At 39.9% G+C, this 14,515-nt stretch overlaps 1 protein-coding gene across 4 annotated transcripts in view; it reads right to left on the reverse strand.

Moving 5' to 3' along the window:
* The window catches only part of hspg2 (heparan sulfate proteoglycan 2), a 519,883-nt gene that overhangs the window by 159,786 nt on the left and 345,582 nt on the right, over positions 1 to 14,515 (reverse strand). For all 4 annotated transcript variants that reach the window (XM_041206462.1, XM_041206463.1, XM_041206461.1 and 1 more), the window contains one exon: positions 3,477 to 3,590. In XM_041206462.1, coding sequence (XP_041062396.1) covers positions 3,477 to 3,590 — 114 coding nt within the window. The remainder of the gene's footprint in view (positions 1 to 3,476; positions 3,591 to 14,515) is intronic.

The raw sequence follows: 14,515 nt of genomic DNA on the forward strand, positions 1-14,515 counted from the left end.
CCTCCACAGATGCTGTCAGACCTGCTGAGTTTTTCCAGCAATTTTTGTTTTTGTTTCATATTTCCAGCATTTGCAGTATTTTGCTTTTATCTTAGTGTTAAGAACTGTTAACACGTTTTTCAAATCGATAAGAAGCAATTTCAGATCTGCATGAGCAGTTGGCAAGTTGGCAATCTGACTCCAGACTTTGTCAAGGTTAAAGGTTCAAGGTCACAGCCAGTAGGTAACTTTTCTTAGATTTGGGCCTCTTGCCACCTGCAGTATGACAACAGATCAGTGCAAAGACAATTTTAAAAGGTGCCCAGAATGTATTTTGGATCTCCTTGATAAACTGAGGCTTCAAAATGTTTCAATGAAAAAAACAGAAAACTTAATTCCTCAAGTTAGGAATTGTCTATCTGGCAAATTGATCATTACACAAACATTCAAGCATAGTACTCTTTCGTCATTAAATCTAGTATGGCTACAGTCAGCAGTATAACTCATGTCTGCTAGTTGAATGCTATTGAAACCAATCTTAGGCAGGCAGAGGCACCTATTACCCGCAGGCATTCATTAAGAGTTTCTTCATGAATTTCCACTCAAGTGAAATTTTTGGGAGTCAGTGGGTGGTAGCATGGACGGAATGGGGAGTTCAGAAGAATTTATTTTGCATTCTTAAGCTTACCCATGATTGCTTATGTGAAATGGCACTGGCCTGAAATGCTTGGACAGTAATGAAAGAGGCCTCATTAGGCCATGGGCAATTTTTGTGTGTTTCATCAAAACCACAGGGTAGGCCCTGGGAAGCGAAAGGCATGACGTCAACTAGATGACTGCCAAGACCAGGTGTCAATGGATTCCACTGGCAATTCTATAAGTATGTGGGAGGTCAATACAGCTGAGTTGATGGCAACACAAGCAGCAGTAGTTTGGTGCTGACCTCATCGACAGGCTTTTTGAGTCTTTACACAAAAAGAGAGTTATTTTGCCTCGAAAGGCAACACATTGAATTAGGCTTTGTATTTTAAGAGTTATCAGAATAGCCTACGATGGTCATTTTTTTTGACCACCGAAACAATTCCCAGGAATTGTCATAGGTTTTCCCTGTACATTCAAATGGAAACCTGGTGTCTTAAGATACTTGCACACAGAAGCTTGGCAACTGATCTGACCCCTTTATTTACGATTCTCAGTGGTGAGCTGTTTGAGCAACTATATGTGAATGATTCCAACATTGTAAGAATGACACAATTCAAAAGTGCTTAATTGGCTGTAAAGCACTTTGGGACTTCTTGAGGATGTTAAAGGTGCTATAAAGTTATATGTTCTTTCTTAATCCATGCAAACCTAAGCACCTTTCATTAACTGCGAAGGTTTCAGCTACCACACTATCACTTTGATTCAGTGGGCCTGATGAGTCAGCGATCTTATTGAATGTTGACATTTGTTGCAATTATCTCACTTTGCAGACTGTGTGTGGGATTATTGTGTCTGGAGCCTTTTCATTTTCTGAATGCAGAAAGCTTGTCTACAACAAACTGAGTAAAAGGAGGTTTGGAGCAGCTCAGGGTGATTCTGAAGAGCTCAACAGACCTGGGTGAGACTGTAATAAGTTGGCCTAAACTCTCCCTGAGCATAAAAGCAAAATACTGTGGATGTTGGCATTCCTGGAAGGGAAGCGGGTCCTTGGAGGGATGAGGTACGAAAAATATTGAAGTTCTTTAAAATGAAGACTCTACTTGAGCTAAGAAATTCAAACCCTATTTGGCAGTAGGCAAGAGAATTGCAAGAGATCTGTACAAGTCCAAAGGCTAAGGATTATCTGCTCCCTTGATTTTCTCTGTAAAGTGTAATTCACCTTACCTTCCCTCTTCCTGGAGAAGGTTGGGACTCATCCCAGCCTTTTGAATAGATGCATCCTAGGCTTTAGCTATCTTAACCAATTAGTCAAGTCCTGGTTTGTACCAAAGAGAAATGATCAATATTGATTAGCACTGGATCTGGTAGGCAATCTGTATGAAGTCTATCAAGTGGTGAGAGAACTCTAAATTAAAGATATCCTTCTCCTTGGTTAGAACAAAATTTGAGGTTGGTATCGCAGTGTATTGGTTGTGTACCTGACTTGTAACGGACTAACAAACCACTGAACACGAGTGCAAATACCACCCAGGCAGTATGAGAATTGAAACACCCTTGAAAGAAGAATTTGGAAATAAAATTCATAAGGCTAATGCCCATTAGGGAAGGAAACCTACCGTCTTTATCCTGTTTACCCTACATGTGATTCTGGTCCCAGCACGAATGCAATTGATTCTTAAATGCCTTCTGAAGTGGTCCAGCAGATCACTTAGTTATATCAAACCAGGAATGGACAATAAATGGTCTTCTAGGCAACGCCCACATCCCAACTATAAATTTAAAAACGCTTTCTGTGGGACTCTGCTGTGGATTCTACCTCATGAACTTGGTAGTTTGGACTGGGAGCTACATTTCAGAGGTTCAACAGCTTCTCAAAGTTCACTGCTTGTACCATCTGTAGCTTACTTAAACACTTTGATATTTTAGTCACCATATTTGCTCTCATAGCACCACTTAAAAAGACGAAACCCAATGGCTTTGTTACCTTACTGGGAGGAGGATAAGAGAGCCCCAGATTACCTTATCGCATCCACCTGTATCTTTTTAGGTAATAATTTAGATGGCCTCGTTTTGGAATCACTCCTCGGTCTAAGGTTTGAACTTGAGTCTGTCAGCTGAGAATCCAATATGCTAGCATTGCAGATAATTCCTGGTATATTAGCGCAGGAGAAGGCCATTTGGCCTACAAAGTCCATGCCAGCCTTCTGCCTGTAACCCTGCACAATTTTTTCTCTTCAGTTGCTTGTCCAGCTCAGTTTTGAAATTTACAATTGAATCTGCCTCCAACACACTGTCAGGCAGCACATTTCAGGTCTAAACCACTCACTGTGTAAAAGAAGTGTTTTCTCATTTTGCCGTTGGTTTTTTTGCCAATCACCTTAAGACTAATTCCCGACTCATCTGCCAATGGGAACAGTCTCTCCTTTTCTATTCTGTCCAGGCCCCTCATGAAGTTGAACACCTCAATCAATCTCCTCTCAACCTCCAAGGAAAACAGCCCCAGCTTCTCCAATGGATCCTTGCAATTGAAGTCCCTTAGCTTTGGAATCATTCTCTTAACTCTTTCTGCACCCTCTCTAATGCCTTCACACCCTTCCTAAAGAGTGGTACTCAGAAATGGACACATCCTCCAATTGAGGCTGGACTGGTGTTTTATGAAGTTTCATCATAATTTCCTTGCTTTTGTACTTTATTTCATTTTACTTAAGTTAGGACATATGACTTTTAGCAAACTCCTTATATTGATTCAACCTATTGTGCTAAGAAAACATTTCGTTTTGAAATAGGACTAACAATAGGCCAATTCTAACATTACAGTACCAAATGACCATGGAAATTTTGTTGGAATTACATACCGAACCATTCCAAGGTTGGAGGTGGATTCCCAGTTGCAGTGCATCGGAATTCTGCTGACTGCCCCCGCTTGACTGTTAGGATGGGAGGCTCAATTGTCGCTACTGGTGCTGTTGCTATGGCAAGGCAAAACATAATTTTATTCTACTTAAACATTTTAATAAGAAAGCATTTTTCGAGGCCATCCGGTTTGCTTGGAACTGTACAGAAGCTCTTCTCCCAAACTCCATTGTCTAGGAAGGCCAGGAAATGAGAAATCAAGTAGATTTATCAAGTGAGTAGCACGCTTTAGATAATAAAAATAAATAGTTCAGCAGCCAGTCATTTAAAGAGCAGGACATGTTTTTACTCCAGGCATTACAGACTGGAGTACAGTGGTTGAGAGGTACATTGAGGGGGTAAACATTGCTGCTTTACTGGTGTATTGAATGAAGCCCAACATCTGCATACATTCTGTTCGACTCATTGTGGATAGATGCCATTTACTAATGAAGTGATGTTACAACAAAGATGAAGTATGTAGCCTCTTGCTACTAAGAGGAAACAATGTGCCCTGTGTGACTGCCAACCTATTAGATTGCAATTCAGCAATCAAATTGATGTTTGAACCAAGATTTAGGTAATTTCGGACTATTTACATCCTCTTTATCATGCATTCACCTGTGATTGGATCCACAGGTTCCTTGACTAAGAATAGGAATAAAATTGTGTCATTGATTATCCAACACCTCACTTTTATTAATTGTGCTGATCTGTTGGCAACAAACTGTGTCACCTAGACTTTCGATTGTCACTTGCACCGAGATGGGACAGTGAGGCCATGATTTTTCAAAATTGCCTTTTTCTTTCAAGAGACACAGTTAACAGAAACATGCAATGATTCTGAAAGATTCTATGTTTTAAAAAATAACTTGTCAAAGAAGCTGTGCCTGACCAAAATGTCGAAGGAAGATACCTAAATGAACTGCTGGATCCGAATTACTTTCTTAACTTCTCACATTGGTTTACTTAGAGAAAGAATAAGAACAATTTATTTTAATGAAACAAAATAAATTAAGACAATTTGAAATGTATGGGGAAAACAGATTCTACTCAAACTCTCAGATAGAAAATAAAGGACCCCTGATTTTCTTTAATGTTTGAAGAAAAAGAATGCCTTGGAGGCGGCGAGCTTTCCTCCTTTGAATTTTCTTCAGTCTCCATCAGGCAGTATGGGGTCTTCTACAATGTACAAATGGCATTCCAGGCCATGCTGAGATTTAGATCCAGGGCCATTATGAACAGGAGGAGGCCATTCAGCCCTTTGAGCCCGTCTCATTATTCAATGAGATCATGGCTGCTCTGCCCTTCAACTCTTTTTATCTGTTTTTGCTCCATATCCCTCAATGACCTTGTCTAGCAAAAGATCCATCACCATTCTCTTTCTCGAAAATTTCAACTGCCCCAGCATCTGCTTCTATAAAGCTTAACGGCATGGAGTGCAACACATCGTTTCTCAAGCAATGTGGAACAGGTTTGGAAACTGCATCAAACGCATGCATAGTAAGATCCAGATAACGCTTTTAACTTGGGGGCTTTCAAAAGTGTATGTTTTAAGCAAAACACCTTTTTACCCCATTGTTGGAGGGGTTACATGAACCAGCATAATTCTCTGACAAGAATAATACCATGACAATGGCTCCATTAAATAGCTCCTAAGGAAGTTAAGGTTTGCCCTGAAATTATTGCTGAAATCAAAGTATCCCAATTAACAGGTTTTCCAATGAATTGAATAATTCGCTTGGTTTGTCGGTCCTGGAACCCTCCCTTGTTGCACTGGTTAATTGAATCTGTCTTGGCCGTTGCAAACACAGGATATTATCCTCTTAATCATTCGTTATATTGGTGCAATATTCATTGCTGCTGGGGGTCAGAAAATCTCAAACACTTTATGATCAATATATGCTGTTGTGAGGGGTACTAGATTCTACAATCTCAATCTCTAATTTCATTTTTATCTGAGGGTTTTTGAGAAGAATTACGAAATGGGTTAACTTTTATACTTGGACAGTCTTCTTTTCCCTCAAGTTTTCAATGTATGCGTTGACTTATTTCTGCATCTATCAAATGTGTTCTTTGTAAATTTTGAGATCAAGGGGAAGGACATTCGTGGTGGAAATGAAACAGGCAGCCAGTGTCAGCACTAACCATGCAGATGGTGTATAGCACAGCAAAGATTTAGAGTAGGGCATTCTCTATTCTGCCCAACATTCTAATAATATTTCCTACCACAATAGTGTGACAGTTCCCCATTTTCCTGTGGCCTTAATAAGTGAGTTGGCTAATTGAGTGCCAGTTAGGGGGGCAGTTTCATACTAGCTGTGGATTGGACTAGCCAAACTCCTTTAACTTATTACACATAGGAGGGTTTCACCCCATCAGTCTGAACTTTCCCTTAATTAAAACTTCCCAATTTCCCTTTCACTTAGCATCTTATATTATTCATTCATTCAAGTTTGCTTTCCAAGTTTCCTTTCCCCAGGATCCCTTCATCCATATCTCACTCCAGCAGCTTTTGGCAGCCATTCTACTGCATTAGCTATCAACAGAAGATCCATTTCCATTCACAGATGCAACTTGTTATTGAAGCCTGTATCACATCTGGCTACATTATTTCTATCACTATCAGATTCTTGTATTTCCACCACTGAGAAAGGTCTCTGGGACTTATGCAATTATCCGCATTAAACACAACCGAGAAGGATTAAAGAAAATACATTGAAACAGTCAAAGTCGAGTTGAATAGTTCACCCTTACTTATTGAACAAGTTCCAATGGAACAAGGTTAAAATAAAGAATCCTGGACAAATTATTTAAGCCTAAATAAAGGAAAACATTAAAGGCTTCAATTGACATCACTGAGGGCAAAACTCCACAATATGAATAATTGGGACCCATCGTTCCCCTAAACAATACTCCTCTATTACTACATCTTCTAAACAAAAGTTCCTAGAATCAGATTAGCTGCCTAAAAGTAGAATACAACTCAAAATCAGGTCAAGTTGACAGGGTATCATGACCATGTCCTTTGAAGAACTTGGCTTTTGTCAATTTCTTTAAATTCTCTATGGAATTGGTTGATTTTTTTTATATAAGGGATCTCTATTCCAGTCACTGAAAATATCCAGATCGGACTAGAACATTAATACTGAAATAACCATATCTGAACCCCTGACAACTTGCCTTTAAGGCTTGTTTCTAAAGTTTGATTTGCAATTTTTTGGGAAAAACTTGAAATGAAATGTAAAACTTTTATAAGTTAGAGTCATCTGAAAACTAAAGTGACTTTTGAGAAATTCTGTCATTTGCACATGTCCCCTTTTAAGGGTAAAAACAAGTTACTTAGCAAAAATGAAACAAAGTTTTGCTACTTGCAATGAACCAAAGTAGTAAATGATTACAGAGTGATTTCAGATAAAGAATGACATGAACGTCCTAGCTATGCCACAGTAATGGTCTGACCCTATAATGCTGATCAAACTGACAGTTCCAACAAAGCCGTTAAGCTGGTTTCGCACTCTCTGTGCCAGCTTGGCAGAAGACAAGTTCGAACAATAACGCTGTGTAAAGTAAGGGGAGATAATTCAGAATTCTGGCGAAACAGCCTGGGATTACAGCCAGCTTTTGAATACATTATAGCAGTCGCACGAGGAGTCAGTTTTTGTTATTTATGCTGATGGATGCAATGAAAAATGAGGACAAACTCCAACAGTACAATGAGTTAACTCTATTTCCTCGGCAAGGTTGGGAGTTCTCACCCAATTCTCCCACAGTCGGACTGTTACCAAAAGTCATAGGCTTAGCCTCTGCAACAATTTTGACTTTACATTAATCTACAGGGCATCCCTGGGAGCCAGATATTAGACACTTTTAGGGAATTTGCTTGGTGATGATAGTGCTGGGATAAGTGGAGCAATGGGTGGAGGAATGCATGCAAAAGACTCACTGAGCTCAATGGGACACATTTAGAATAACTCTGGAACCCAGTGCAGAAGAAAAATGATCATGGACATTGCACTTTAACTGTATTACCTAATGGAGCCTTGATGTTTGAAAAAAGCATTGGTTAAATTGAAATATATTCTGATTTCAAAGTTGCCAAAAAATGCATGTATTTTCCATTGTTAGCAATGTAGGAACAGGAGTTGGCTATTCAGACCTCTGAACCTGTTACACCATTTAATTAGATCATGACTGATCTGTACTTCAACCCCATAACGCCTTGGTTCCATGATCCTTAATCCCATTAAGCAACAAAAATCTCTCTGCTCAGGTTTGAAATTTTCAACTTCCCAGTCTCAACAGCATTTGGGGGACAAAGTTCCAGACTCCTACCACCAAGTGTGTGAAGTGTTTCTTGATACCACTCCTGAGTGACCAAACTCTAATTTTAAGCTTTTTCCCCCATAATCTGAACTCTCAGTCAAGGGAGTAGCTTTTCTCTATCGGCCCTGTTAGATCTTAGATGCCGCAATTAGATAACCCCATAATCTTCTATAGTCAAGGGAATAGAAGCCTAGTCTATGCAACTTGTCTTCATTATTTAACCCTTTTAAACCTGGCATCATCCTGGTGAATCTGCAATGCACCTCATCCAAAACCAACATATCCTCTGAGGTGTAGTGCCTAAAACCAAACACAGTACCCCAGATGTGGTCTGACCAAAGCTTTTATAAATGCCACATCCCTTGGCATTCCAACCCTCATGATAGAAAGGCTTACATTCCATTTTTATATTGCAGATGAAGTTCAGTCTTCACTTTGCCTTTCACCAATATAAATCTAGTGATCAGGCAAAGTCACCTCCTCCTGAAAATGTGCCTTCTTACTCAGCTATCATGGTTTAACTTGGGCTATCACATATGAAGCATTATAAATCCCACTAGTTGAAATTGTGTGCAATGGCTTGGGATACAGAATGGCGATCCCCATGGACAAATGCAGCCTTGCCAGCTTCACTCACATCCCATAAAACAAATACTAAAAAAAAGATAGAATGTTAAAAATTGCCATCCATTGACAATAAAGCAGATTGACAAATTACATTATGCATATAAATGTAATCTCATGCTGACTCAACATGTGTAGTCCGACGTTCAAGCAAATGAATGATTCAGTCAGGTTCATGCACAAAATTGGGGGAAAATAACATGCCAGAAATAGGTCACATGAAAATTGTCCAGTCTTCTGTCTGCATGCACTCTTTAAATAACATTCTTACAAGGTCACAATGCGTGAGAATTAACCGCACCCAGTCAAACATTTCAGTTGCATCCGGAATCAAGGACTAATGTTGGTGTACGCACTCCATTGAAAATGCAGGGATGGCTGGGTGAGGAACGGCTAGTTCTGTAATGGTTCTTTCTCAATTCGCGTTCTTTATCCTTTCACCTTGAGAGATTGGGCCGACTAGGCCTGTATTCACTGGAGTTTAGAAGAATGAGAGGAGATCTCATTGAAGCAAATAAAATTCTGACAGATTGGATGCAGGGATAATCTTCCCTCTGGCTGGGGGTTCTGGAACAAGGGGTCACTGTCTCAGGATGCAGGGTAGACCATTTAGGACTGAGATGAGGAGAAACTTCTTCACTTAAGGAGGGTGGTGAACCTATGGAATTCTCTACCACGGAAGGCTGTGGAGGCCAAGTCACTGAATATATTTAAGAAGGAAATGGGTAGATTTCTGGACTCTAAAGGTCTCAAGGGGTATGGGGAGAGCACAGGAGGAGGGCATTGAGATAAAGGATCAGCCATGATCATACTGAATGGTGGAGCAGGCTCGAAGAGCCAAATGACCTACTCCTGCTCCTGTTTTCTATGGAACCAGCAAGAAACCTCTTCCAAAACACACACAAAAATGGTGTATCAGAATAGTGCTCATTTGATAAAAAGGGACAGGTCAACAAAAATGGATGAAAGTGCCTTACTTTATGAACTTACAGAAGATATGGCAGCACATAGAAATTGGCTTTTTAAACAATATATTTTCATCTTGGACAAGGGTGACGAGAATTCCCTGTGGCACCAAATGCCAGATGTCTTGAGTCATCTTTTATAAGTTCTGCTTGGCTTATGAAGAATGTACACCAACATTTTATTAACTTTTGGACAAAAGTATTGGAGATAAATATGTACGTGAGAAAGAGAGAGAAAGATTCCAGAAAAATTAACTTCATACCATGCCAACTTACATTGTCTGTATACTTCTAGTGTTTCAAATGCCTGAAAATGGGCCTGTGGCGTAGCTGTGGAGTTAACATGTCAGATTAAATAGCTAGCAAATAAGTATCCATTACATGATGTAAGGAGAATCATGCCCCATTCTTTTCTTGACAGTGGTAGGCCTGTTAGCCAAACTTAAAAAAAAACACTTGTGCACAGCTTGATTCAAACTCAGGTTCCCCTGCCATGACCTAATTGAGTGTGTTGTCAGGCTAATTGCATCGAATGCCCTAAACACTGCTCTTGCAACAGAATCTGAATGTGGAGGCATCAGAAGATGAGCACATTCAGTTACACTGCAACCGTCTAGAGTTTAAATATACCAATTAGTCAATTCAATTAAGCACTGAATCAGGGTGCAAGATACTGAAACTTATTTTTCAGGACATCACTGTATCACAAGAAAACCAATTGTCCAGTAATGTTTATTTTCAAGAAATGTTGATATTCTTAATACTTTCAGTTTGTCCTATTGTTACCAAGACTTAGGGAAGGATTTTCCTGCTCCACCAACCGCTGGAATTGTCTGGTCCCACTGAAAGTCAATGCACTTTTGGCTGGGGCTGGAAAATCCTGGCCTTAGCCTTGGATGGTTATAGGGCTGGACAGGAAAAATAAGGGTTGAGGCCATGAAGGGATTTGAAAACAAGGATGAGAACTTTAAATCAAGACGTCGATCTACCAGGAGCCAGAATAGTGAACACAGAGTTATTGGTGAACAGGACTTGGCATGAGTAAGGGCACAAGGTCATCCATCACTCTGCTGGCCAAGTTTACATAGGGTAGAATGTGGGAGGCCATCCAGGAATGCATTGGAATAGGCAAGTCTAGGGATAACTAAGGCACGAATGGGGGTTCAGCAGCAGATGAGCTGAGGCAGGGACAGAGTCAGGCCATGTTCCAGAGGGTATAGCCGGTTTTTGTAATGATGTGGATATATGATCAGAAGCTCGTCTCGGGGTCAAATGTGACACCAAGGTTGCAAATGGTCTGATTCAGGCTCAGGCAGTCACTGGGGAGAGTGATGAAATTGGTGGCAATGGAGTGGGGACTGAAGCAATGGCTTTGCTCTTCTCAATATTTAAATAGGAATAATAATCATTTTCACATGTACTTTATTCAGTGAATATTGTAAGCATGTAAGGATTTTACCATGCTTCACTGAATAGCAAATTATTTAGAACAGTGGCGCTTTTTTAACATTAATTGCTTTCAAAATACAAGCTCACCACGATGGACTCCACTGCCCTTCTCCAACAAAACCATAGGAGTTTTGAAAGGAAATTCTAATTACTTAAAGAATGTTGGCAAACTGGTTAGGGGAGTCTGTACACTGCCTGCAACTTTGTATAACCAGCATCTTCAACCTTTACAATTAAACGTAAACTTTTCACTATGGAGATGAGCACACCCTCAGAATGCAGCATGGTCCAACGAAAGGTTGACAGCATCAGCAACATTGTGTAAAGTTCGAGGTGCAGTTTGTGGATTTCAGAGCATTTCCTACATTGGGAATAACGCACAAAAAAATCAGTGACCCCGTAGCCGGTAACAAGCAGGAGCAGAGTAGGAGATGGAAGACTCAGAGGCATAGAACACCTGCTGAAGTCAGTATAAAGGAGATGCAGTGAGGCTGAGAAGCAGAAATTGAAAGAGAGAGCAGGACAAGACTCGAGGAACTGAAGGGAAAAGCAGGCACATGAACATATAGAAGGTTGGACCTATGATGCAAAGATGGCTAGAGTTGGACATCAACTCTTACACAAAGAGGACCCAATTACAACAAATAATATTATGTTGAGGAAATCAAAACAAGCAAATGATTTTCCTATAACATATACAGAATCATAGTTGAAAAAAATCATTGCAAGGGCAATTGGTTAAAAAAATTACAAAAGCACTCTGATGAAATACCTGTGAAGTCAAAACAGCCAATACTTTACTAAAAACGAGGGCCAATCTACAAGATCAGCTGACTTTACCTTACTTGAAGCATGTGCCTCCTTTTTTAGTTTCTACCAGGAAGTTCAGAAAGGCCAATCTGCCAGTGAAGGATATTCTCCACACTGAATACAATCTTCCCTTATTCTGACTCTCCAAACAACTTAATTTACTGAATGAGACAAATCTCCAAGAAATTCTCTCTGAATACAGCTATCTCCAGATTACTAATCCTGTTTACAACCCACACTTTCTAGTCAAACCTACTGAAATAAAAACAGAATTCTGAAAAACACACAGCAGATCGCTCAGCATCTATGGACAGAACAGAGGAGCCATCTTAATGTTTTATTCTTTCAGCACTATTGAGAAATGTACAAAACCAAAAAAGGACTATTCTCTCCATTAAAATCAACTGACCTGCTTGTCATTCAAACTACTTGGAGAATTTCCTCTGTTCTCTATAAGAACATTAGATCATAGCATAGGAATTCCCAGAGCTATATAGATTGTCCACCCAGCCCCTCTTGAACTACTTCTCTCTGTTGGCCATCACCGAACACTGACAGCAGCCACGAAGTGTGAAATCTTCTTATAACTGCAGTAAAAGGAAACTTGATTGTTGAAATCCCCAACAGTGGTCACATTTGATTTTTCGTTGCTCGACAAAGTGATGATAAGGAACTTCATAATTTCAAGGCTGTGTTTGCTGCCAATGCGCAGTTGTACCGCTTCACTCCATGATGTTATTGTGAATGATGGAGATCAGGACACTATTCATTTCCCCAACCTCAGTGTGATACTTACCCCACCCATTTAGTTCCTTTTTTTTTAAAAAAGGATTTTGGAACCAGAAAGGGCTATTTTATCCCGAACAAATTACAATGTCCGTTTTTGCCCAAAAAAAATCAAGGAAAATACTAAATATACAGATCATGTTTTATCTAGCACCAAGTTGAGTGGCAATTTAAATTTTTTCCCTCTGTTTTCAGTTGCTGACAAGATTCAGCTTTAGGTTTTCTGCATGTGCACAGACAAGTACACATGTGCAGACTGATGTTGCTAGTCATCTTGTGTTGGCAGCAGACATAGCTTAATTTCATGTCCAGCTTGTACTGAGTGCCAAGGTGCTTCTTTTGAGGTGTCCGGCCAGGACACTAATGGCTTCTAATAGCATTGCAAGTAGATGTGGCACTAACTTCATACTTCAACTTTTCCCAGAGGTTCATAACCGATAAAGAGCAACGTACACAAAATAAGGCAGCACGTTTCAGCTATCCATCTAGCCTTACTACGCTTCGTAAAGGATTTAGTAAAGGGTTTTTTTTCCTAAAGCAAGAGATTAGCCGAGACAGATGTATATTCTTAGTTCCATTAATAAGAAAAAAGAACAAGGTGATGCTTTTATCAAAATGGAGGGGGTGCATTTCGCACATGCACAGCTGGCCACTTAAATCATCAGCTGCCTCCACTGAAGTGGGATTTTGGTAGCTCAGGAGTGTGAAATCTGCAGTGTGCAGATCAGACCAGGTAAGAGTAGGTCTGAATTTGGTGGATTTCTTTCATTCGATAGCCAGGACACGTACCCCTTTGTAAAGGTAAGGCCCACCCCTTGGATCTGGTCCTGAACCACCTTTGGGGTAGGTCAGATGCCCCTTTGGAAATGTTAAAAGTAGGTAAAAATATGCGTCAAACATGCATAAATTCATTGGAACTGTCAACAGACCTGTCAAAACTGTCAGCAGCATCTGTCAAAGGGAACAGTAAACCTGTCAAGGCTTTTAGAAGTCCAGCCCTTTAAATCTTTGAAAAAAAATGTCTGGAGTCTGAAAAAGAATTGCTTGCTGTTTCAATCTTTCTGCAGACATTACTGGATTAGTACTGCATGACTCATTTCACAACCATCCATTATCGCAGTAGGGTGCCTTCCATTTCACAGTTTGATTGACAGCTACATGGTTTATGGGCTCCTTGGATGTGGGACTAAGAATTCCAATGCTTATTGTTAAAAGGGTCAGTGTACCTGAATAAAATTGTTGTTATAAGGCTTAACTCATCAATACAAGGTAACATTTTTACTTTAGAATGATACCGAGATAAGATTGTTTAAATCATGGAGCATCCAGTTGTTGTTTCCCTGGACATAGAGGGTAAATGAAAAGCATGGATTATGTTCAATCAATTCCAGAGTAGTGTGATCTGCATTTGCTTTTATATTTGATCTGGGGCTCTTGCTGTTTTGTAGTTTACTACATAATGTATCAGCTTGAATACTGCCTAAAAGAAATACATGCTGCCAAAGCTTTTTGTCTTGCACTCATCAGGACAAATGCAAGAATGCCAAATTTCAAACCATCACAACAATTTGTACTAGAGGAGAAGAGGGTGCTGATTGGGGGTTGGCAAGTCAACTCTCTTTGATTGATTGAGGCATTGTCATGGAGAAAGCAATGGGGAACTAAAGGCTCCCAAAGCTCCCAGATAATTCAAAACAGGACCAGATTGTTATATATAAATTGTCATGATCGTTTGAAATTTGGCACTCTTATGTCTGTCCTGATGAGTGCACAATGAAAAGCTTCGGTAACATGTCTCTCTATTCAGCAAGATTCAAGTTTTATAGTACCAAGTGACCAAGTATCAACTTCCTCAGATTCAATTAACCTGTGCACAGTACAGGAATGGGAAATTGCTGTGGGCTTGAGGAACCAATGTAGAGTGGTCAATCCAGACCTGTTATCAGATTTTTTTCTGAAGTTGATTTTCAAGGACTATGGGGTTCTTGCATCATAAGAGGGGCCATGATGGGAAAGAAATGTTTGGACTTAACATGAAGACC

Source organism: Carcharodon carcharias, chromosome 15 (assembly GCF_017639515.1).
Source record: "Carcharodon carcharias isolate sCarCar2 chromosome 15, sCarCar2.pri, whole genome shotgun sequence".
NCBI classification, from domain to species: Eukaryota; Metazoa; Chordata; class Chondrichthyes; order Lamniformes; family Lamnidae; genus Carcharodon; species Carcharodon carcharias.